Source organism: Vidua chalybeata, chromosome 18 (genome assembly GCF_026979565.1).
Source record: "Vidua chalybeata isolate OUT-0048 chromosome 18, bVidCha1 merged haplotype, whole genome shotgun sequence".
In the NCBI taxonomy this organism is placed as follows: Eukaryota; Metazoa; Chordata; class Aves; order Passeriformes; family Viduidae; genus Vidua; species Vidua chalybeata.
This window is the reverse complement of record NC_071547.1, coordinates 6,910,125-6,935,508: the sequence shown is the minus strand read 5'-3', so window position 1 is coordinate 6,935,508 and position 25,384 is coordinate 6,910,125. Positions and strand designations below refer to the sequence as shown.

At 44.0% G+C, this 25,384-nt stretch overlaps 1 protein-coding gene across 6 annotated transcripts in view; it reads right to left on the bottom strand.

Moving 5' to 3' along the window:
* Positions 1-25,384, bottom strand: part of FBRSL1 (fibrosin like 1) — a 501,855-nt gene that overhangs the window by 70,009 nt on the left and 406,462 nt on the right. For 4 of the 6 annotated variants that reach the window (XM_053959334.1, XM_053959335.1, XM_053959336.1 and 1 more), the window contains exon 6: positions 23,629-23,682. The exons of the other annotated variants lie outside the window; for them this stretch is intronic. In XM_053959334.1, coding sequence (XP_053815309.1) covers positions 23,629-23,682 — 54 coding nt within the window. The remainder of the gene's footprint in view (positions 1-23,628; positions 23,683-25,384) is intronic. 6 annotated transcript variants of the gene reach the window in all.

Sequence of the window (25,384 nt, the reverse complement as noted above, 5' to 3'; positions counted from 1 at the left end):
ATTTATTTCACTCCAAAAAAAGGAGACAGATGGTAGAAGACAGAGGGATTTACAGTAAGAGGGGTTGGATTTTTTTTTTTCCTCTTCATTTGTTCCCTGTGCTGTTTCTTATCCTTGGGGACCTGGAGTTTCTTTTGATAGCACTGTGCTGCCTAATAAACACGCATACAAGCACAGTCACAAGTATACATCTATCATCAAAGAGCCCTTCTTGTCTCCACTCCCCACAAAGTTGATTAATGATTACGTGTTTAACACATACATTATACATGGGAGGGGGAGACGAAGAGGGTAAATCCAAGCCCCTGTATACATTTACATATATTTACATATTCACATATAAAAAGCAGAGGAAAGCAGAAGAGGGCTATTCCCATTGGGACAAAAATCCATTTTGGTAAACACACCTCCTAGCTCCCATTTTTAAAAATACAAAGGCAAAGGAAAGGGTTTACCTGGTCTAAGGAAACAACTGAAGCTTGAGCAAGCAGCCTTGTTTGGTTCCTGCAGTTCAATCCCAACATGGAACTGATAACTGTGTTATCAGCAGTTCCATTACTTATGGTTTGTAAATGGGATGTAACAGCTGCAACCCAGTTTGAGAGGAAAGAAAGGGGTTTAAGTTTTAAGGGTGCTCCTAGTTTGTACTATTAATCCATACAGCTAAAATCCCAGTTCATCTAGCAATAGATTAGGTAATGAATTCAATTAAATGGCACCTTTCTGTGCAAAGGAAAAACAGTCTGTCCTGTCAGATCAGTCAATACCTAGAGGTACTGGGAGCATTTAATGGACTCAACACGGGGTGACTACAGATCAACCACAAAGCCAGGCCTGACCCTTAAACACAGACGAAGAAGAGATGTGGAAGGCTACAACACAGCAAACTTCTGCATCCTTCCAGGCTGAGCCAACCCTTGGGCCTGGATTGCTGCCCTTGTAAAATAAAGCTGCCTGAAGGCTGCTTTAATCATGCTGACTGCCAGTGGTCTCAAGCAATTGTTCCAGCAGCTGGGGGAGCAGTGCCATGGTAAAGGAGTCCCCTGACAAAGTCCCTTCTGGCAGCTGGGACAAAGCTGGCACTGAAACAGCTATTGTGGCTCTCTGCTCCCCAAAGTGTCCCTGTGCAGAGTTAATCTTCCAGCCACCCGCTCTGCTGGCTTTCAGACATCTTTGCAAGGCTCAGATTTAATATGGGGCTCTTGTGGCACACCAGTGGCATTAACCTCTGCTGAACTGATCCATCCCAGCTTTCTGCTCACCCAGCTCCACCAGTTGCAGCCACAACACAAGTGCTGGTGAAGACAAGGCGAGAGCAGTGGCCACTGACCATGTTTGTAAAACATATTTGCCTAGTATCAATCCTAAAGAGTGGGAGGGATAAACTGAGGGATCAACTGGAAAAGAAAAGAAAACCTTCCATACACAAGGCTGGTTACAGTCCTAAGGCTGTGGCAGCTGGCCAGACAGAAAGCTCAACTACTTAGAAGGCACAAATAAGGAACTCTATTTTTTTTCACTTCTTTTTTACCCTGTAACCTTTTGACTCTGAATCATGACCACTGACTCTATGACTTTACACCTTCTATTACAGTAAGACTCAGGGCTGGCACTAATAGAGTCACTTTCTTTCACCTGCTCATCCTTTACTTCAAATATAAACATTTTCTTTAGCTGTACAAGAGTGGAAGAGATTTGTCTTGAGTTTTTCAAACAGAAAAATTCACTACTGTTCCGGAAGTCCCAGCTAAGACACTCCATTGAAATTCAGATAATTGCCAGCATTCATTGTCTCATCTGTATCCCTTCCTTTGCTCCCTGATCTCTCCAAGTCCTTGCAGACCAGGTTCTTTTAATACACTTTGCCACACCAAACTGAAGTGGATGCAGACAATTGCCACAAACACTTACTGTCACAAATCCTTACATAAATCTGCAGCAGCCACTGTAAAGTATTCAGTTCTTTTGTGCTAAAATGAAGGAGTCCAGGGTGGAACTGGAGTCATAGTGCATGGCAGCAAATCCTTCTGGTGTGCAAGGTCATCAAGTATGAACACCAGCTATAGGGCCAGGGTTTGCATCAGGCACATGTGTTTTCAAGGGCCCATTTTATCACTGTCTCATAGACCTAAGTACACTTCTGCATTGCTACTGCAGCATTTTGTGGTGGATATTTCATATCTACCTGGGCTACAGCCAGGAGATCTAGTCTTTATAACAGGGAAGTAATTAATGAAGAAATACAGCTCTATCAAAGCACTCTTTGTTCACCTCCACTAGTACAAACATACACCTGATCTCAGCCACTGCTTATCTGTTTCCCCAAACCATTTTCACACAATGGAAAGAAAAGCATGGTAAAACAGAAAAAATAGTAAGCTACCTTTTTCCCAGTCTAAAGGGAGTGAGCCATATCTGGCTTGTCTGAGTTCAAATCTAGGTGACCTCTGAACCAGAGCCAGACTTCTGAGATGACAGGTAAGAATTTAGACACTTCTGATTCTGAGACAGGGAAAATGATCACATTAAAGGTGTCGTGGCTCAAACGAGATACCAGGTTCCTTCTACCCCTCCTCGTCAGATGGAAGTCAGAGTTCTGTGTTCCAAATGCAGCAGCCACGACCATGGGTTATGGTATCAAACATGAATTAAGTGACCTGTGGCTGAACACGCTGCCTGCTTCATTATCTTGCCTATATATGGGGTTTGAAAAGCACTATAATCAAATTCACTTTTATCTTCCCTGCTTCTAGATTTCAAGTTCTTTTACTTCAAACTGACACTTACTCTGGAGACTGTTCAACAATACATGGCTAAAGCCTCAAGACTCTCTGCTGTCTCCAGAGGCAAACCTCTTGCACAACTCTGGCAGCAGAAAAATGACTCAGCTTGCAGACTCTGGGGACTTTGGGGTTGAAGAAACGACAAACCATGCATGAAAACACCGTGATCGCTCTTTGCACCTTTTAAAGCAGGGAGATATCACAGAACAAAACTGAAAAGCCAACAAGAGACTCACTGAAGAGTGTGCAGGACAAGGAAAGTACCACAGCTACTGAACAGGCACCAGCACTCCTGCACCTGGCTTGAAAACAGGGTTACACCTCCAGCCCAAACAAAATGACATCTTTAAATCAAAGAGATTTTGAACTATCTTAAGGCACAGATGTCATAAAAATATGAGGCATGACTCTAAGATCTCCAAACACTGTTTGAAACAAAGATTTTGCTCTCTAGAGTAACTTTAAGGAGCTTTGTTGTACCATCTTGCCAAAACATAAAAGCCATATAAACCTGCAGGTGGGAAAAGGGCCCTCTTCATCCTTCTCTTGGGTAGGTAGCCAGGAACGATGCCCCACCATAACCACACCGAAGATATGTTTCAAGATGCAGCAGTGAAAAGCAGGGCACAAGCAAGCAAAAGGGGTACGTCAAATTGATTAAGAGAAAAAAAATGGGGGTTATCAGATTTAGGGTTTGGGATTATTTCACATTGTACACAGGAGAGGCTTGTGAGTCCACATTAAACACTAACACAAGGAAGTGATCCTTCAGTGCTTTGGGATCTTGCCTTGGAGGGAGCAATGCGGGTGAGCACAAGGTGACCAAGAGAAGCACATCCAACCCTTCCCTGGTGCCTGGGCCACAGCTTTGGAGGGAATGCCAGCAAAGGCATGGGAACAACATGTTGTGCTGCCAGCACGGCTGCACCTCTGCTCTCTTTAGCCATGAGAACCCCAGAGATTGCTGCAGGGACCTTCCTCACTAAACAGAGACAAACTGAATGCACAAAAACATGGGCAGGGAAAAAAATAAGTGCCTCATGAGACAGGAGGGGTAGAAGTTCCCCTGCTGTTAGTGCCTTGGGTGGGCAGTGAATTCAGTGCTTTGCACCAGAATGAAATGAAGCCAAACTAGTAAGAAAAATGGAGCATACAATGGAGCACTGCTGCTGAGATATCCAAGAGACCGAGCAAGGTTTAAAGCTCACAGATTAGAGCACAGTAAAACATGACAGAGTCGGCAAGGTACTCCACTGCAGAAGTGACTCCAACCTTGACATTTTGACTTTGAAATTCCTGTTCAAATATGAGTTTCTCTACAGCTACAGAAGCAATGAAAAAAATTTCATAGCCACATCTCAAAAAACCCCTATCTGGAGCACAGAATACGTTTTTCCCCACCTTGTTTGTACAGAACTTAGTGTGGTAAAATCCTGGTCTGCCACTCAGGCCTTCAGGTACAACTAGAACACAGAGAGTAATAAAAACACCCACCCTTGAAACAACAATCTTAAAAAAAACATTGCCCTTGGTACTGCAGATACCCCTGAAATAACAAGAAAATGTTACCATTGCACCAGGAGGTGCTGGAAATATTTAATGCTACTGTTATGAACCTGGGTTTAGTTTCATTAGCAGCCCAGACATGTGGTAATGAAGAACCCATTCAATTCTCCATCTCTGCTAGTGGTACACTTCATGGGCTCATGGAAAGCACACATAAACCTGTTATCTCTGACAGGAATGGACACATGTGTGCATGTCCCAGATTTGCAAATTGCATTGCAGCAAATGCAGCCTTCATGTCACTCAACTGCATAGCTTAGAATTTTACATTTTAATTTTTTTGATGTCTGGGGAGATTAAAATGAGAACTGGCAGCATGTGCAAGGGATACTGCACTTTGAATGCCTTATCTATAGTGATTCAGGCTTCCCGGAGCTCCAGATGAAGCAGGTTTTTCACGATGGAAGAAACCACATTACATTGCTCCCTAGGAAGTGAAACAAAACAATAAAGGACGGTTAATCTCTTCTCTAATTCTGCTCTGTGGGACAACTCCTTCAGCAAGCAGCGCCTGGCTGTATCTACCTGGGAGGGGGTCATTTTACTTCGGCTTCCTCTTCTGCTTCCCTCTGTCCCTGGGAGCGCTCTGTGTCCCTGCTGCATCTTTCAATGGCTTTATCAGAGCTTGCACCAACTCAAGCGTGAGAAGTAGCTCTGGGCCCAGCAGGGAGAGGTGGGGGAGTGTGTCTGTGTGTGCCGCGGGGGGGGTGGGGAGAGAGGGGAAGACGAGGGAGGAAATGTTATTCTGTCCTTTGTCTTTTCAACAATTTCTTTTTAATGCAACTTGCAGAGCAGCATATAATTAGGGGTCTTGCAGAGCAGGCTTAAACTCAGGAGTAACCCTTCTAACGACCTCGGCAACGGATAATCAGGTGCGCGGCTGTGGGGCGCAGCACGGCTCCCCACCCGCCGCGCCGCTCGGCCTCGTAATTAGAAGCCTCCACACTCCGCTGCATAAAGGCAGATTGCAAGGACAGCGTGAAGCCCTTGTTTGAAGCTGGGGGCACAAAGATTGCAGTGCCTCTGATGGATGGAGACAAAGACTCCGATACTGGAACGCTTCCAGCAGCCTCCGAATACTCGCTGTGTTTCTGATGGACATTTTCAGGATTTCTTAGAGCGGCGAGGTTTATTCTCCTGCTCCCTGCCACCACCACACCCCCCCCCCCGCCTCAGAATTCCTCCACAGCTCCCTAAGCCAGGGATGTGGATGTGCCACTGTATGTGCACATGTCTCCAGAGATGCTTCCATGGTTGTATTATGAGAAAAATGCATTGCTCCCTCTCCGCCATCTATTTTTGTTAGTTCTCATTCCTGACCGGGAAAAACATGGTGACACTTTAAAAATGCTCAGAACATGGGGCTCCATCCAACTCCTCCCAAAATTCCCAATCTAGAATGGTGTTTTAGCTAAGTTCACACTGATTTGAAACTGTGGTAGCAAGTACCGTGTTTAAGTTGCAGCTGATGTTAGCGTAATTCCCCTCAACACTTCAGCATGAACAAAAAAAATCCCTTCTTAAAATCACATCTCCCTTTGCTGATCACAACTTGCTTTTCTCTATTTACATAACTTTAGGCACAGGACTAAATGAAAGTTGACACTGCAGTGTATCCTAGTTACAGGAAGGAAAGAGGAGGAGGAAGAAAGGGATGGAGGACAGGACCTTTGGGTGAGAAGAATGTAAGAGAGTGAGGGGAGTGTCACTCTCTGTCATGCAGCCTGTTCTAAAACAGCCACTGACTTCTATTTTACCCCAATTTCACCACCTTTTTGCATCTTCTGAGCTTCTACCATGGCTTGTTTGTGGGTTCCTCTGCACCTGACCCTCCCCAGCAACGCTGCAGCTTCTCATCCCATTGCAGCAGCAAAACAAACGAGAGAAAACCAAACAGCTCAGGCAACTTGAACACAGCACAGCAACAGACTGACAAAAAACAGCAAAGCCAAAAGTGCTTGAATAATAAAACGGAGAAAAAAAAAACCCCAGTAGAGCCACTCAGAAACTGAACTGCCAGACAAGCTCCCTTGGAAAGAGCATAAGAGGCAGGTTCAGGGAAGAGCAATATCCATAAGGCAACAGCGCCAGTGGTTTTTTCTCCTCTGTGTATAATGACAAGTTAACAGGGGCTGGAATAGAGCAAAACATGCAAGATTTTCATAGGAAAAATCAGGACACTGTGCCTGGATGGCTGCCCTGAACTGAAGTTATCCATGAACTCACATTTGTAGGCACTTAAAATCTAGCAAGATCATTAACAAGCTAACAAGAACCACCAGCAAGAGGAACATAACCTGGATTCACTGAAGTGTTTCATTCTGAATGATGAAAGGGCAAAGGCATCCAGACACTGAGTTGCCACAGCTAGAAAAAAACGAACAAAAGATGCTGTGATGCACACTACCCTATCTTTTCCATACCAGTACAAATGCTGCTACATCAAAGTGGTCTCCATCCTATTGCCAGGCTGTGTGTCTTGTGCTCTGCCCACTGTTTAAAAAGCACAGTAATTTCCTAAATGCTACAACATCCTCCAGAAAAACGGACTGGAACAAACACTGTACAGCTCGCTCGAGAATTTCCTTTGTCCCTCTGCACAGACTCATTAAACCACTGAGCTCCATGACCAGCACACTGTTCTTCGGAAATCAGCAGTTTCAAGGGAGCAAGGCAACCTTAGAGTGTGGGATCTGTAAGGACATCTCTTGACTCATGACTATTTCTCATTCACCAGGGTTTGAAGAGATAAACTATGGGTAGTCCTGATTTGGCAGTTCATGCCAACCTTGAACTCTGTATTGGTTTTGCTTTGGTTGGCAGCATTGAGACAAACCTGTTTATGCCTTCCCTCTGAAACAATCTTACAAGCTTCAGATCCACTTTTATGCTGGTTGTATCACATATTTCAGCAAGGAGGAGCATGGTTTCATCACATGGCAGATCTGCTCTACTTTTTCCACAGCAAGACGTGTAGTCCCCTGGACAAATCTTTTCACCAGATCTTTCTGGGGAACTGATGATGAATACAAATCTGGGGAACTACCAAGAGGTAAGCTGCAGAGAGCTTCTGAAATGTTTACAAGCTGATCCAGATCTGTGGCATTCAGAAACTACGTAAAACCACCTGCAGGTCTTTCAACTTCTCATGCTACAGTTTGCATAAACTACTTCATAGATCTTAAATTTATTTAAGAAAGCACCTCTGCCAGCACCTTTCTTCCAGCCCAGTTCACACTCCCTGCAGCTCTGTTCCCAAGAGGACACGCAGTGAATGCTGTCAAAGCATGGCCATGGAGTGTACAGCCCGTTTTGGCCCGGTCAGAAGAAAGGCTCCTGACATTGTGGAGGGGCAGGGGAGCAATCCTTCTCTCCTAAGCCCTGGCTTGTGGGCTCCCAGCCTCTCAGAAGAGCAGGCCTTGTGATTCATGTGCCCGTGCTGCCAGCAGTGAAGCCATGCAGACAGAGCTGGCACAGCTCCTGACCTTGGAGATGTGGCTCCTCGGCATCAGGCGGAAATGTACGAGATCAGACAAGGAGGAGAACAGAAAGGGAACAAGAGATTCCAGAGGGCTCTTCTGCCTCTGAATCTTGTTACTGTTGACTCCTTTACTGTGATTAACTCCTTGACATCCTCCTTCTGTGACAAGTGGGGGAGGACAGACTGAACTCAGTGATTAATTTATCAGTGAATTGCCACCTTCCCTTTCAAACCTCGCCCCCACTGATGATCTTTATGATTTAGCACTACCTGATGAGGGGTTTACAGCCTGATACAGGTTTGGCAGTTGTCACTTCACCACTGAGAAACTCCATTTGGGTCACTGTATGTTCCTTCGACAGACCTGGTGGTAATAGTTTGCAAGCTTCAGCCTATCCCACAAGCTCTGCATGAGGAAAAGAAATCCTCTCCTCCTGAACCTCTTGCTCAAATGACAGTAATTAGGGAATCTTATCACTCTAGACCTGGAGAGGGAGGGGACATTCATGGTAATTGGAGACATTATATGAAGCCACACTGTGCTTATAAAAAAAAAAGAAGAGTAAAACCACACACAGAGGAAACCAGCCCTCTTCTCCCAACCTGGCTGGCATTTCCTGAATAAACTGCCTTTTTTCAGGCACATCGTGTGCTTTTTAATACTGGAGACTACTGGAAGGACTCCTGCAGCCCGATTAAGTGTAATGCAGTGTAAAAAAATAGGAAGGAGGGGGAAAACCCTTGGAAAGGCAATCGAAGTGAAAAATCTATCAACAGCACGAGGCTCCAGTGGAGCCAGGAGTCCTGTTCTGAACATGCTCTTACTTCCCAGTCGTTAGCTCTGCTGGACACTCCGGGGACCCCAGCACAGCAAACTACAATTTCTAGTAAATATATCCCAGGGACACAATTAGTTTTTCAGCTGGGGGCATGATAAATTGGTCATGCATAATTCAAGGCCAGCACAGGCTGAGTATAAACTGCTCGGTGGCAGCTTCCAGCTCCCTGACAGGAGAATGCAAATGTGCTGCTGGCGCAGGGGCTGCCGGCCCGCTGCTGGCTGCACCTCCCTGCCTGCTCCCCTGCCCAAAGACCCCTCCAGCCCTTCCTCCTGTGCATCTCTGGGTGATTTTAATTTCACAGCCATGTATCCATCACTGTCCAATGGCCTTTTGGGACCCAATGCACATTGTTATCACAACAAATACCGCTCTCTGCTCGATCTACTCTGTTTTTTTCCATATGCAGACACAAGAGAATAGTTTTGGCACAGAAAGAGGCCGAGGGACTGTGTGGTCTATTGTCAGCATTAGATGGCCTGGGGCAAGTAATTTCCAATCTGCTTCAGTGTTCCCATCTACACAATGGAGATAATTCCAACCACACAACTGCAGAGTTAGCGAGACACGCTCAGTTTGGAGTCTGATAAAGGTCTGAGAGATCCTGAGGATGTGCAGCCTGCACTAACAACAGGGTCAAGTTCTCTGAGCTTATTTTAGGTATCTAAATAAATACATCTGCCTGCTCAAAGCAGGAGCACAAGAGAACTTGCTGCTTCACAGAAGCTGGCTTAGTGATACATGAAGTGAAAACTCCAAAGAAACTTTGGGAGACCTTCAAAATGATGTCCTCAAGTTTCTCAGTGCATTTCAGTACATACTGGAAAATTCTGCTTGAAAAAATCATTACACATACATTCTCAGATACAGCCATGTGATTGAAAGCTGACAGACACATTTCACCAGCTGCAGTTTTCCTATCTACCAAAATCACAAAACCACTTCTCTGGATCCTTCGCCATTTTCTGGCATTTTAAGTCCAGTTTGTGGAAAATATTCTCAAAAAGCAGGGCTGAAATGGGACGGGGCATTAATAAAGAAAAATTTTGTTTAATTTTGGCTGTGTATCTGCAGATACAAAAGCCCTTTAATTTCATGGTCAGTTCCACATACCCAAATAGGTGAGTTTGATTTACTTAATAGTGAAAATTACCCAGGTCTGTTTATTTTAACAGAAATACTCTTTGGGGTTTTTTTCTGAGCATAACTCTCTTGCACAGAGCTGGGTTTTCCTTGAATGAGACGAAATAAAATCCAAGCAGAGATACAGAGGGTACAAATCCATGGAGCACAGATGTTAACCATGGTTAAGACTGAACATCCTCGTTAATTGCAGTCACACTATTCTGCCAGTACTCAAAGTAACCATATTATTGAGTCCAGGAAAAAAAAAACAAACAGTAACAGTAAGGGTAATTTTTTTCTTCCAATTTAGTTTTAAACAAGTATTTCTTATCCAAAGAGTCAGGACCCTTTTGGCAATACCACCACAGAGGAAATCTCAATGCTCAGTTCACTGCAGCCCTGCTTTGAAAGGGCCAATGTCCTCTGTCAGCCTCTTGAAACAGATGCTCTCCGAGCTCTTGTGACCAAGCAACATGCCACCTTCTGACATCCTTTGTGGAGAAGGTAAGAAGTCTAATGTAGCTGAACATTTCACTCAGTTTTTCCCTTCCTAACTAAACCAGTGTGCACCTGTGTGCACATATACACACATAATTATCTGAAAAGCTATTACAAAATTAAGTAGGTCAGACTAAATTTCATTTTGGACTAGATTAGTGCTTCAGAAATAAACCACATATTTAACTGAACTTCCAGAGTTTTGTATGATTCAGCAAGTCTGTCTTGTGTGGACACTTTCACCCCTGAAAGAGATCCTTCAATGACAAAGCATTATGAGGCTGAATTACAGAGACAAGGGTGATGGTGCTCCTGAGGCTGAGACATTTGCAGGACTGAATCTGAAGATTGGATTTTGGTCCCAGAAGGTTTTTTTAGTCACAAAGAATATGAAGCTCTGACAGTTTCTGATGTTTGCCAGCAGACTTTTGAGGAGCTGGTGAGTGCAACAATTTCACCAACAATTTCAAGTGATGCCAAACTAAATTCTGGGCTGGAGCATAAGCCATTACAGAGCAGAAACTGAGGGTGAACTGAGGATCAAATCACTCACTCTTGGTAAGAATAACACTTCCTGCAAGACACCAAGCCCCTTCCTTTCCCAATTAAACAAAAAAAATATACAAATCTTTTATAATTTAAATAGTGTTTCAAATGTCAGCTCTGTTCACATCAGCCCACCGGGATTACACTAAAAAAAACTCCATTATGAACAAAATTTTTACTTAGTGAAAACAGCAGGGACAAAATAGCGCTAATGAGGATTGTTCTTTTTACACACATTGGTAGGCTTTTTATCTTCACACATGAAAGTCTTCTCCATTAAGACAAAATTTCCTGGCATGCATGGCACACTAATTGTTGTCCCATCTATAAGGGCTGTCCATCTCACAGCAGCTCACAGAAACATAGAATGGTTTGGGTAGGAAGGCATCTGAAAGCCTATTTAGTTCCAACCCCTTTGCCATGGACAGGGACATCTTCTGCTAGACCACACTGTTCAAAGCCCCATCCAGCCTGGCCTTGAACACACTTAATTCCACCTGTAGAAAAAAACGTGTGCTCTCAGCTGGGCAAGGTAAAAAGAGCAAGGAGGAAGCTTCGAGATGCCACAGCAACACAACAGTCCTCTGGGATAACCACTGCAGAAGACTGTCCATAAATATGGTGATGTGTAGAGAGGCAATACCTGTGTAGTCACTATCCTGCAGACAGAATTCCGCATTTCATTTACTCAGCTCATGTCTACAACACACAGTAAGCGGAGCCTCCCAGGCATTTACAAGGCTAGAAAATTAAAACTGCAGTTCGGTCCGAAATACTAAAAAACCCTTGGTAGTTTCATGGAGCCAAGAGCCTCTGAGAGAGGCTGAACCAGCAATTCCTTCCTGAGTTGCCACTGGAAAAAGATTAGAAGAACATTACATATAATATACCCATATGCTTTGTTTTGCTTGCTTTTTGTTTTGCCTTTTAAGAAACTTCCCCTCCAGAATATTAAAAGTAACAAATTTTAAAATTTTTTTAACAAACACTAACCTCAGATCATTAGCCAACCTGGCAACAGACCAGAGAAAATTTATAGCCGACGTGCAACATCAGCTTTCATCCAGAAATGCTAATTTCAGTAAAATGAATAGTGTGTGGGCTTTTCATACTGCTTTGCATTTGGCTCCTCACAGCCCTGTTTAAAGCCTGGGAACCGGCCATATAGTTAAACTGCACAGATGTTCAACAATCTGTACTTGTGTTAATTACCCTAATGTGAGCAGAAACTCAACAGATCCCTGCTAATGAAGGAGAAAGTTTTCCAGTGTGACTACCGTATGTTTCATTGTCACTGTATTACCAAGCTTCTCCCCCTCCTTCCCCTGCCCCCCCAGCTCCCATTCTCTGCAGCTCCTTTGCATTCACATCACCCTCCTACCTCAGCATGCATGAATTGGACCAACTAATGACTGTGTATTCGCAACATGGCAGACACCATTAGGCTGATCGGAGGTGCGGCTGCTGAATTTTAACAGGCAGTTTTAAACAAGGTAAGGAAAACAGATTCATCACGCTCCCGATTCTCTCATCCCCACCCATCTGCCATTCTTCTGCCCTTGCCACAGCTCAGAAACACTCACGAAGTGCAAACACACTTCCCCCTCCGTAAAACACGGCGGCGTAAAAAAGCAATGCAAACAGACGTTGCTGGGCAATTACTGGGGTGGGAGCCCAGAGCCGGGGGCATCCGGGAGGCCAGGCTAACAGAGGCCAGGCTAACGGAGGCCAGGCTAACGGAGGAGGCCAGGCTAACGGAGGCCAGGCTAACAGAGGCCAGGCTAACGGAGGAGGCCAGGCTAACGGAGGAGGCCAGGGCTAACAGAGACCAGGCTAACGGAGGCCAGGCTAACGGAGGCCAGGGCTAACGGAGGCCAGGCTAACGGAGGCCAGGCTAACGGAGGCCAGGCTAACAGAGACCAGGCTAACAGAGACCAGGGCTAACAGAGGCCAGGCTAACGGAGGAGGCCAGGGCTAACAGAGACCAGGCTAACGGAGGAGGCCAGGCTAACGGAGGAGGCCAGGCTAACGGAGGCCAGGCTAACGGAGGAGCCAGGCTAACGAGGCGGCTCAGGAGCAGCAAGGCTGGCAGCGTGGGCTGCAGGGAGCAGCACGCTCTGCCTCGGCAGGCACGGGCAGCGGCTGAGCCCTGCCAGGGAGCAAGAGCAGCAAGGAGAATGTTCAGCTGCACACAGGAGGTAAGACAGGGCTCTAAAGGGCACGACGGGAAGGGTAAGGCAACGCTCAAGTGATCAGTGGTGCCAGTAGCAATGAGCCAATACTGCTGTGCAACTTAACCCAGCATTAAAACATACTCGACCTCCGAAGAACTGCCTTTCCCACTGAGGTTCTCACTTTCTCTTCCAGCGTCTGTCTGCTCCGCTCCCTGCTGCCAATCATCACCTCCAGCCACCTCTCTCAAAGCAATCTGCTCAGCAAGCAGCAGGCAAAGGGGGCTGGGGAAGGGCAACTGACTTGCCCTAGTAAGCCCCAGGTGACCTCTGAATGATACCAGCCCTGGCCTGAGCTAGAGTTCACATCTCCCAGGTGCCACCGCTTCACAGTCAGGCCAGTCTGCACCACCAAATTGTATTACAATGACCCTCATGGGAACAAATGTACTCGCCGTGCTTGACTTGACTGGCAGACTCCCACCACAGAGGAAGGGGGGAGGCAATCAACTTTGCTCATTTATTAGATCCACCCTGCTAGGTCAGCCTCTTTGTTGTTCACAGAGCCAACAACTGCAAACTCGGAGATGGGGCAGCAGCTGCCATCCAGAGAAGTCAGCATGTTTCACCCACACCGTTCCACCCTCCGCTCAGGACTGGGCACTTGCTGCCAGCTCTCCACGCGACAAAGCTCAAGTTCCCTCTCAAAAACCTTGTTCTTCATGAATTGAGGAGACTGAGGAGAAACAGCACACAAAAAGGTGGGGAGGGGATCCAGCATAACCCAGAAAGAGGTGAAAATTATTTAGAGAGCACTTGGCTCTTTCCTCCTACCTCTTCATCATTAGCACTGGAAGCAACACAGCTGTCTAATGGCAACTTCAGACACCCATGGGCCAGCAAAGCGACATTTTCCACACTTAAATAACACTGAGCTGATTTAATTACTGCACTTAATAGTAACAAAAGATGTCTCAATTTAATCTTCAAATGGCCCTCCAAGATCAAAACACAGCTGGCTGGATAACAAGATGGCCTAGGCCAGCAAACAAGTAGGTCCAATTTGTTCAAGAGCTGCATCCACTCCTCAGTATGAAAGGCCAAGGAACACTTGTGTGTCGAATAAATCAAAGGAAGCAGCGCTCCCATCGCCCCCTCCCTCCCCACCCGACTTCTGTTATAGAGAGGAAAAATAAAAAGGCAGCTGATTCATGGGTAAAGAAATGCAACATGATAAAAGAACAAATAATTATGTTTGGGAGAGAAAGAAAAGAAGTAAGAATCAAGATTTAACAGGTTTTGCTTTTATAATCCTTCAAGATGATTAGGAATGAATGAATCAGATTAAAATCACATGGAGACAAAGGAAGGTCTCTAACTCTCTTGTTTTTCTTTCCATACTGGACAGAAAGAGATGGCTCATTAAGGAAAGCCCTCAAGACACAGCTACAGTGAGGAACAACCAAGCTTCTTTTTTGAGCAAGAAAAGTAGGGAAAAAATAACCATTTACTTCTAATATTCTCTATTTGTCCATACTGGGCTGTGATTGTTACTTTTTGCAAACTATTCTAAGAAGTGTCCCTCTCTTGAGCAGCTTTCAACGCATACTCCTGCTGACACAACAGCCAGGCCTCTGCAGGCACCTTCCAGAAATTTTCAAGCTTTTGCACGTTCCATTACAGCTAAACACAGAAAGGTTACAGCCAATCTTTCTGCCACTGCAACATTTCTACGATCCTGAGTGGCAGGGAAGTCTAAATAAGATCTTGTGATATACCTGGGATGTAGCTTTCCAACTCCCCTTTCCAGCTAGTGAGAGCAACACAAGTGGCACACAGCTCACATTTTGGACCTAATTTTACTAGCATTAATTAAAAACAAGTTGGCTATAAACCAGGTTGTTCAGCTTTGTGGGGTTACTCTGGATGAACAACAGTCTGTGGGATATTGTTGCTGAAAGCTTAGAAAGTTTTCTCTACTAATTTTTCCTTAACTTTTTCTCTTGATGGAGAACTACGATGAGGCAACTAAAGTGTGCCAATTTTCTTGGTGCCTTGGATCATATTTCTGAGGAATATGTTTTCTTTGGGTTTTGTTTTTCATTAAATACAGAGCTTATTTCATCAACAGCAGTTCTTAAACAATAGATGATGTCATGGGCCACTGCACCATGAATGTGGAAGAGTGGGGACATGGGGAAATTCCCTCCAACTCTGGTAACTCCCCCTCCTCTCCCTGGACTGTGACATGACAGAGGAAGATAATGTGCATGTTTACAACAATCAGAGCCAGACAAACCACTGGTTTGCCCAAATACCCTGGCAGGGATGAGACATCTGATCAGTCACTGAAGTAGGAGGGGCTGGGAGAGGTCCTGTGGCTCTGTCTCCTCCTCAGCAGGGCTAAATGTATGTTCAACTGGGTTTTAGAGGGCCCATGTTATCTGAGTCTGCATGCAAATTTCAGACTAATTCCCTCATTGTTTATTTAAGAACTTTTCTTTCCCAGCGACTTTGACCCTGGATAGCCCTGCATTTCCAAAACCCCATTATTTTGCAATAAACTGCTGAAGAAATACTCATTGCTTCAATTTACAACCTCCCTACTGATCTGTGTTCAAGCTCAGGGACCGAACCTTCATACTTCAAACTAGCTGGGTTCAGATATCTGAATGGCAAGTACGAGTAAAATTTCTCATCTCTCTGCCCAATTGGTTTCATTTAAGCACGACTGAACCTCATCTTAAAGCCACTTTCCCAATCAGTTTAAGTTCTAGATCACTAACAAGAGATCTCGAGGAGGCACTCGCTGCTGAAGCTTGAGCAAGTGCATGTTTCCAGTTTGCATGTTTGTTTAAGTAAGTGACAAAGATGGAGGGACCAAAAGCAATTCCCTTAACTAGAATTCACAAGTGCAACCAAGTAGAAAATCTCCCGCCTGCCTGTGAGGAGGCAGTCAGACTTTCTCAAAGGCTGAAAGGCGGCTCTGCTCAATGCCCGGCAGTGCGCACAAAGCGCCAAGTCTGGAATCCTGACCCCGCTGAAGTCAGCAGCAAAGTTCCCATAGATTTCCTCAGGGCCAGGATGTTCAAACCTGTTCAGACAATTCATAAACCACCATTTCAAGGGCACACCTTCGCATGAGATTCCCAAGGGCCTTTTGAGTTTTGACTTAAATGCTTGGATTATTTTTACAATTCCAGTTATGGGTTCTTTGTTCGCAGGGAGTTAAGCAATACAAAGAACACAGCGAGAGAACAATGAAGGCATTACCATGCATGATTTGTCTTTAAAAAAATTCTTTTTCTCTTCATGAAGTTATAGATCCAATTTCAGTCTTTATTATCACTTTGCCATGTGAGAAAGTGGTTCTTAATTTTAATAAAGGAAGGGAGCTTCATATTTCAACAAGAGCTTAAATGCTTCCTGCAATACAGGAGGTGGAAAGCTCTTTTGCTAACCGTTACCGCAGGCCAGATTTATGGAGGGAAAGGGAAATAATCTGCCTACACCGAGTAAATAAACCCTGTCTAGGACATACCTAACAGTGGGCAGTAGCCCAAAGACATCTTGTCCGATGAGATCATTTCTGCCCCCTCCATTTTAAGGGAAATTAAGAGCTTGCTCTGCCAAGCATATATTAACATTTCACTTATCACTAAACTCGGGGTCCAAGCAAGTACATATGCTACTGCAGTCTGTGGTGCACGACTGGACTGATAAAAATCTTTCCACCATGTTAACCCATCTGGAGAAAAAACCATATATGCAGCTTTCACTAAGATTACTAGATAATTATCTTCCTCAAATCTACTTTTTTTGCAGTATATCTAAGGAGGTTCTCATCTAAAACTTAAACGTATTCTATTTCATGTGAAGAATGACAAGTTTAACCCAATTCACAAAAGTAAATGTCCAAATTTAGAAAGGCTCATGTAGTTTATCTTTGAAAAAATGCTACTAGTGGCCCACCATTCCACTGCGTGCTACTATAGCAATTTTAAATCAGAAATGCTAGTTGGGTTTGTCCAGTCAAACCTTCAGAGCTATTCCAGTTTGAAATCTGCTATGGAAATTTATTTTTCCCCCAAACATGACCAATAGCCCTATTATTTTACAGCCTTTCCCATCAGACTCTGCTTACATTAGCACTGGAGCAATGATACCAAAATCTGTCTTTAAATATGGTCCTCACTGGTTAAAATTAAACATAGCTTTGCAAAATTGTTTTAAAATTTTGTTCCATCTCTGTTCTGGCAAAGGAAATGAAGCCAGTTGTAATCTCAGTATCAAGAATCTGGTTTAAACACAGCCCATGCTGGAAGTGAAATAAATATTTGATGCAACACACATTACTTAGATGATCTGTGACCCAACTCGGGCTGTGACCAGAAGACCTGACCTGGGCTGCAGCTACACATTCTTCCAAACGAACAGGACTGTGGGACAGTGCCAAGACTCCCATTTTCCCCTTGACAACCTCAAGATGCACAGCCAGGTGAGGTGCCTTGCCCATCAAGGGTGTGCACACAGCATGGGTGGGTGACCTGGCCACTGGAACACACTGCCTGGGTGCTTTACATACTGCATCAGCACAGAGGGGCAATATGTTATTTGTTGCACGTGTTATTCATTGCTATTAATTCCACACTCCGAATCTCTGTACAAGGGGAAAAAAATAAGCCTGAGAAATTGAGAGCCATGTATGGAACACAGTCCTACTGAGAGAGTACTAACAAGAAAGTCAGTAAGACACCTCCTAGCAAATTTCAAGCCAGAGCCAAAGAGAGAAATGGAGAAAAAGCACCACCAACTAGTATTTTTATCTTCCAACTTGGTTGCATACAACTCTCAGCAAAGGGATTTAGCTGTGATAAAAAGGGTTGCAAGATACCCAAGTGAGATACGGTGCTTTTACGATTCTTTTCAGGTAGCTGAGTATGAAATCCCTGCCCTTTTTCTCCTGGGGCCATTCATCTTCCCCAGGTGATGGAAAGCCAATCTCCCAGCAGGTGGGCCTGCTCTCACAGACCTTAATGCTTAATTGCCACAAATCAATTCCAACCTTGATGCTCAGGCTGCTGCTACCCCATCCCCTTTTGCACCCCATTCTCCTCACACTGATTGCAGCCCAGGATCCTCTCATGTTACTAAATCCATCTTTGGACACAGCACCCAGGAAAAGCAAAGCTCCAGACACTGCTGGCTGTGGCTGGTGCCATGAGCTGACCTTACACAAGAACAGCCTCAAAAAAAATTCAGCTCTGCATCCCGTGTGCACACACACATGCCTTCTATTTTATTTTTTTGTTCAACTGGAATTAATCAGGAATGATAAACACTGTTTGTTTCCTGAAAGCAGCAGTGGGGGGATGAAATATGCCTCTTAAGCTTATCAGCTTCAGCGCCACTGAAGAGAAAGCTGGCTTCTAAGCCCAGGGATAATGGGCTGTCCTTTCAGGAAGGTATCAGAGGTCTCAGGAGAGGGAGACAGAACAATGGTGTGACCTTCAGCTAATAAAGCCCACCCTGGAGTCCAGAGAAGCTTGGGGAATATTGACAAAAGTTCATATTTACAACAGCCTGGACCCTTTCCAGATACCATTACCAGTCTAGAGAGCTGCAGCCTCTGTATGTACACTCACACAGGCTTTTATTCTGCCTCCTCCTTTCTTTCTTTGTTCCCATGCTGGCAAAAAAAAAAAAAATTAGTCAGAAAATGGCAATTCTTCCGCTAACAAGGCTCCAGCAGCATCCTTCTTAAAGAAGAGAGTTATTTAAAATTTCAGTTTCAACCTCAGCCCTACCCTCTACTGGAAGGAAACTCAAGGCCTCTTGCAAGGATTCTTGGTGCATCATCGTGCTCATCAGGAAGAAAGCATATGTGTTTTCGTGGAAAATCTGCTGATTTATTTATAATTTTTTAAACAAAAAGGCAGCCAACATATTGTAAAATGAGAATGTTGTTGGGTTTTTCTTCAAACAGGTACTGGCAATCAATGCAGCCCGTCAGAAATACACCCCAAAGCATTTTCAGGCAAACTGATCCCCCCCAGTCTGCCTTGTGGTTGGCAAAATGACGTTTAGCCCATAACTAGAGTGCACAGGCATGACTGGAATACAAATAACAATAATATTTTAAAAATTGTTCATACAGTGAAAAGAGCCCATTTCAAAACATAAAAACTGTTTGAAGCTGGAGTTTCATTTTTCTGCCTCCGAAAATAGTTCCAAAACAAATATATAAAAAAAAAAGGTTTGGAGGAAATCTGTTTTCAAGGGTAGTTTCACTGAAATCAATATTAAATCTCAAAACATTTAATGGAAATAACATCTTCAGTGACAGAACTATTCTGACCGCACTTTCCAGTCCAACTATATGCCAGCCTGCCATTTTTATTTATCTGCTTCATGATTTATCTTTGCCATCCTGAAACTAATCCTGTTAGGGATCAAAAAGGATCCAAAAACTGGAACAGGTTAGAACTTACCCCAATAACATCTTCTAAAAGATGCCTCTGTATCGTGGTGGTCTCATTTACCATGCCAGTATTTGACAGGCAGGAAGAGGGCTGAACAAACATCTATGAAGACCACACACTTCTTCTCACTTCTGCAGCTTTTTTTTTTTTTAGTGAAGAACATGCTTCCACCAAGTGCTACAGTTTCATCAGCTACACAGGCTCACAAGCAGTTTTCCAATTTCCTAGAGTTATGGCCCAAGCAGGCATTTTATCCTTTCTCCTTAATCCCATCCAACCATATTTGCTATCAGGAGAGTTCAGGTGATGGATTGCAGCCTGTCTGAATCCAAAGTAGTCAAATTAGCTATTAATGTTGTGCTTAATGTGCTCACACAAACAAGGTCATTGGTTGCATCAAGACTAATAGAAGATGACACACACTGGGACTGCACAGCCCAGGGGACTGCAAACAGGATGAGAAAGTCTTTGGTTTTTTGCCACTGCTTCAAAACCAAACCTGATGCTACAGAGATCCTCTCTGCGCTCAGCAGTCCAGCTGGGATCCACTCACAGCACAAACCCAGGGGAGGAGCACTCAGTCCTCCATCCCCCCAGACAGAGGTGCTATTGGCTCAACTGCAGCCACATTTTGATCCCTGTCAAGATTAACCATCTTTCCTCCTGGCCCCCAAACACTGCTCCAAATTACATTCATCCTCCCTCTTGAGATGAGCTAACAAAATCCATCAGCAGCAAGCAGCACTGAACTCAGGAAGTGGTGTAACATATCCGAAGAAAAACAGAAAGAGTTAATGGTGCCATCAAAAAGATGAAGCCATGTTCATCTTGGAAAAAGACCAGCTAATTTACCTGTGGGGAAATACTCCTCAGGACACATAGGAGAAGTGAAAGGTATTGGGTTTCTCCAGCAGTAACCTGGAGCTCTGCTTGGAAAGCTGGAGCCCACTAGGGCAAAATACCCATTACCAGCCCACCTGAGGGCGCAGAGACACAGAGAAGACTGCTCAAGCAAAATAAAACACCATTTTCTATGAATAAGAGAAGGTGCTACACATGATAATATGAAACACTTGGAATCAGCTTGAATTTCTCTATACACTGTTTCAAGGATGAGAGGTGACATCACCTGGCTGCCAGCAGGGCCCTCTCTAAGGGCTTTTCATTGCCTAAACCTCTACACCAGCACTGTTTTAATAACTATAACAGTGAGTTCCTATTGAGAAGCTCCAGAAACAACTATGTCTGGTAGTAATTTTATACCTGTTTTCCATGGCAGAACCCCCTGGCTCTCAGGAAACCATGGAATATTAAGTGTATCCCAGAGAAAAAGGCAGATCCAGGACATGTATTCTGCTGCAGTGGATGGGCAACTGCTCTGAACTGCTGCCCTCTCTACTTCCAAACCACAAACGCTCAGAAAATGCCTTGCTTTTAGGGTACAATTTTAATAAAGAATATTTGAGTTATATGGCTGAAAAAGCAAGCTCCAATCTGAGAGGGTGTAATAATCCCACCTGTGGCTGTTGCCAGCACGCTCTCCTGCACCCTACCTTGAAGCACAAAACTGGGAAGCATAAATGGCCTGCTTGTGATGTTACATTATATGGCAGAAGGCTTTGTCTTCCTTGAGTAAAGAAGTGAAAGACAAAAAAAAAAAAAAAAAAAAAAATTCAGGGCTTGAAAGTACAAAGAATTAAGCCTTAATATCAGCCAAGCTGGTGACTGGATCTCAGAAGCCTGTTTCCCTCTGAATTTCTCTTTGCTGTTGTGACGTGCTCACACTGAAAATTTTCCCCTGAGCAACTGCCTGACTAAAATACAGCACACCCTTACCATAAAGCCCTTTGTTAAAACATCTTTGCCATAAAGCTGCAAAACCTTGGCTCCCAAGTACATTAAATCGTTATAAACCTGCCTTCGTTTTAACCGCGCAGTATTTCAAAACACAAAGCGCTTCTTCTGAGAGACAGCACTTTAATGAGGAGAGGGGTAAAATATATAAACCAAACCTCATTATAGCATAATTTCCAGGAGACAAGCATGCTGTTATAAAAGGAATCCATGGCAATAGCATTTCACATAGCTTGAAGATTTAATACTTTTAAACAGCCATCGCTACTTTCAGCCTTTGGTGGTGTTTTGTTTTGAACGTAAGAGAAACAACCAAAATTATGGGTCCACTGTCAGCTATGTATTTTATATTCTGTAAATTGTTGCAAATGGTGGATTCAACTCTAAGGCATGCTCAAAAAATGTAACGGAGTCAGTAAGAGACTCACTACAAGTGTATACTTTTTCCTTTCAACCTCTGCATTCTTAAAGGTGTTGCTTTAAACACAATGATGCAGCATGGACAGGGTAAGTTACCCAAACCAGATCCAATTCATACTGGATTGAAAGTACTTATAATGATACAGTTGGTTCATGTGTTAACAGTGAAGCCAAAGAAACCTATCACACTACAAGAAAAATCTGGTGTATTAACAGACAAATGAAAGTAATGGATATAACGCTATTTAATACCACCTGTCAGATAAATCAGGATAACTGGCACATCAAAGGGACTGCAATTAGTTTCCAAAAATGAGAATACTCATTTTTCTTTAAATCTGAAACTTGATTGCTTTCTACAAAATGACAAGTGGATCAGCCTCCCCCTGCCAACGAGAAAAATGTTACTGGAGAAAACTGTTCTTCCTAAGAACAAATTATCTATCAAAGGAGCCTCCTGAATTACACTGGTCTACAAGACTTTTAAACTTAATCTAATAAGAATTGCCATTATTGATTACAGTTCTTCCACATTAGTCTTCCAGTTGTAACTTCTGAAATGAAAGCTTAGCAATGATTAGGTATTTACTACAGTCAGTAGAGAAAAATAGTGAAGAAACAGATGATCGTAAAGGCCATCAGAGAAACAACGTAGCTCTTTTTTTTTTTTAATTTTTGAGAGAAGAAAAATAAAACAAGCAAAAAATCCCAACCCTCACCCCCCAAATAATCCCATCCCAAACCCAACAACAAGCAAGGGGAGATGCACTTCATGGCAGCTTTGACTTAAAGCACATGTAACACTGATTGATGGATACTGAAAGCAGAGACGCCTGTGGAAAATTAAACCCAACCAAGCACCAAAACTGGGACAGTTTTTTTGTGTTTCTTGGTCCTACTTTAGAAAACTACGCAAGAAAGATCAGAATTTCAGGAAATGATCATTCTAGCTACTTTTACAGATCTGGGTCAACAGCAGGGTAAAAGTTGACCTGTAATTGATGCCTATAACGTGGTTAGGATAAGCATTTCCTCTTATCTCTTTGCTGCGGCTTATGACAAATGATATTCTGGGCTGAAGGGTGCTTATGCTCCCTGATTACCAGAAGGTTCAACACGTACTACATGGCTACAGCGATGGAGTGGCACTTCTGACTGCAGTTCTCAGAGAGGTATCTGAACAGAACACAACACACCAACCCTTTTCCTAAATCCAATATCCATGATTTTGCCATTGAAGTCCTGTTTCCGAGGTACTCTTTACAATTTTCATTTTTACTGATGTGACTCTTGTTTTCAGGTTTAGAGCAAAAGGATAATAGATTCCTCCTTCACCGTCATCACTCTCTTGTAAATCACAAGAGATGTTTCCAGCTATTACCAAGTTTAGCATGGCAGAAGACAGCAGGCTGGACAAGTCTGAGGCAGCATGTCAGCACACAAATTATAACAGGATGTCTGGTGTTAAGGTAAGCCAGCCTAGCACGTGCCTTCCCTTAGCTCAACTTTAATATTTTTCTGCCTGGCTGTGCAACTAAACCTCGAGGAAGAAGACAGCTACAAGCAACTGCACATGCTACTTCTGTTTTACAATCCTCTCACTTCCTCCATTAACAGCTGAGGGTTTGGGGTGCTAGAAACAAGAAGACTGATCACAAATGTGCAATGAGACCCTGAGCTAACAGGTTAGCTGACATGGAACTGTTAACAGTGAATTGGCTTGGAGACAGTGGGGGGAAAAAAAAAAGGGGGGGGGGAAAAGGGAGACAGAGTGAGAGAGACAGAGACAGCAACCAATTCAGCTGCAAGAAATCAAGCTAAATCAGTCCCAAGTGCCCATGTTGGAGAGACTTGATCTCATACCTTGCTTGTTATCAAGGCACTCCTGATACGAGTCAGCTCCAGTTCCGTTGCGGTCTACAGACAAAACAAAAAGTTTCATTCATATCAAACATAAATATTAGAAACGTCTCAAATGGCAGCTCTGCTGGAGCAACACGTTAGGTGCAAACAGCGCTACTGCCTTCGGAGGCCACGCTGGTTGGCTGACAGAACCTGTGAGTGGTTACAGACAAGGTACAACAGACTGACACCGACCCACTGGGAGAAACCTATTTTAGTCCTGGGCAGGAGGTGCTCCCAGCCCTGCCCATCTGTCTCCACACTGCTGAGGGCACAGGGGAGGGGATTACAGCTCCAGCTGCTCTGAGTTCCTTAAGCACATGGAGGATGGAATACTTGGAGTTAAATCTATCATTGCACTGTCCTCTGTAGGTCCTACGAAAGCACTGGTTTGAACCAGCAGAACTCAATCTACAGTCTGGAATAGACTTCTCTGTGGCTGGTGGTGCTGTGGTTCTCTTTGGGTTTTGGCTGCTACATCATATTAAAGGCAGCTGAAGATACAAGAATATCCTTTCCAAATATTACTTTTCCATGGACACAATGTTACTGTAGGTACCACTGGGGTTATCTGACTCAGCAGGGAGCTGGTGTGTGCCGTGAAAATGGGGAGAAGCTAAGACTCTTGTACACATGTGTGCTCCACACAGAGAAGAAAACAGACCACTCCCAAACACAAGTGTGGTCACACGTGGCCTCTCACATCCAGCATGGATATCAACTAACAAAGCCCTTCATCTGCATTAGAGGTTCAGTTAGATCTCATCACCTGTGGTAAAAATGGTTTCACCTGCAGGTGAGCAGAATCAGGTTACAACATGGTTTGGACCTCAAATGCAAACCAAAGAATTTCCCAGCACAGCTTCTGCTCCTGCTTTACAATTCAGTTCAACCACAAAAAATGCCTGGATGGTCCTTGAAAAAAAAAATTAAATACATCTGTAAACCCAGGTAAACTAATGTTCTTTCAGCAGCTTACATGCACCTTACACACTGTGTTACATATGAGGAGTAAAGCAATTGAGCCCATGAGGTGTCTGCACAACCTCTCAAAGTGAGGTTTTCTACATCAGATGTCTAAGAATGCACCTGGTGCTACAATCAGTCCTGTGTGCAACTACCAAACCATTGGATCAGGTCACCCATGGCACACACTCCTACCACAGCAATGGCACTGGAGACAGCTCCTCTACTAGAACAGATCCACGAGGTGATCACAATTAATGAAGGAGCCACTCCACCAGGCTGAGCTGGTGGCCAGGCTATCAACAGCAGTATTTCAGCATCACCATCCAGAGAACCAGCACAACAGCAATGTGCTTATTTCTTTCTAAAGATGCTGTTCAGGGCCAGAAGTTTATAAATATTGTTCACAACAGAAAAAAAAAAAAAAAAAGACAGTAAGGAGAACTCTACCACCCAGGCACCTACAAACAGCTGCATTTCTATACCTCCAACAAGTGACTGGTCCCCAACTATGAGGGCCTGCTAGCATTGCCCCTGTGTGCCAAACACATTCCCACATCAGCTGCCCCTTTTATCTTTGCTCAACCATCAACTGGTGATGGCTCCTTGAAGAGGAAGAGATCCAGATCCAAGTTAAAAGGCTTCACATTCAGCAATAGTATTTAATGAACAAAGAAGCAAAAATTGAAGTTGCCCCACTGTTTGTGTTGTATAAATCGCAGATAATAGATCTCCCTAATCCTAATGAGGC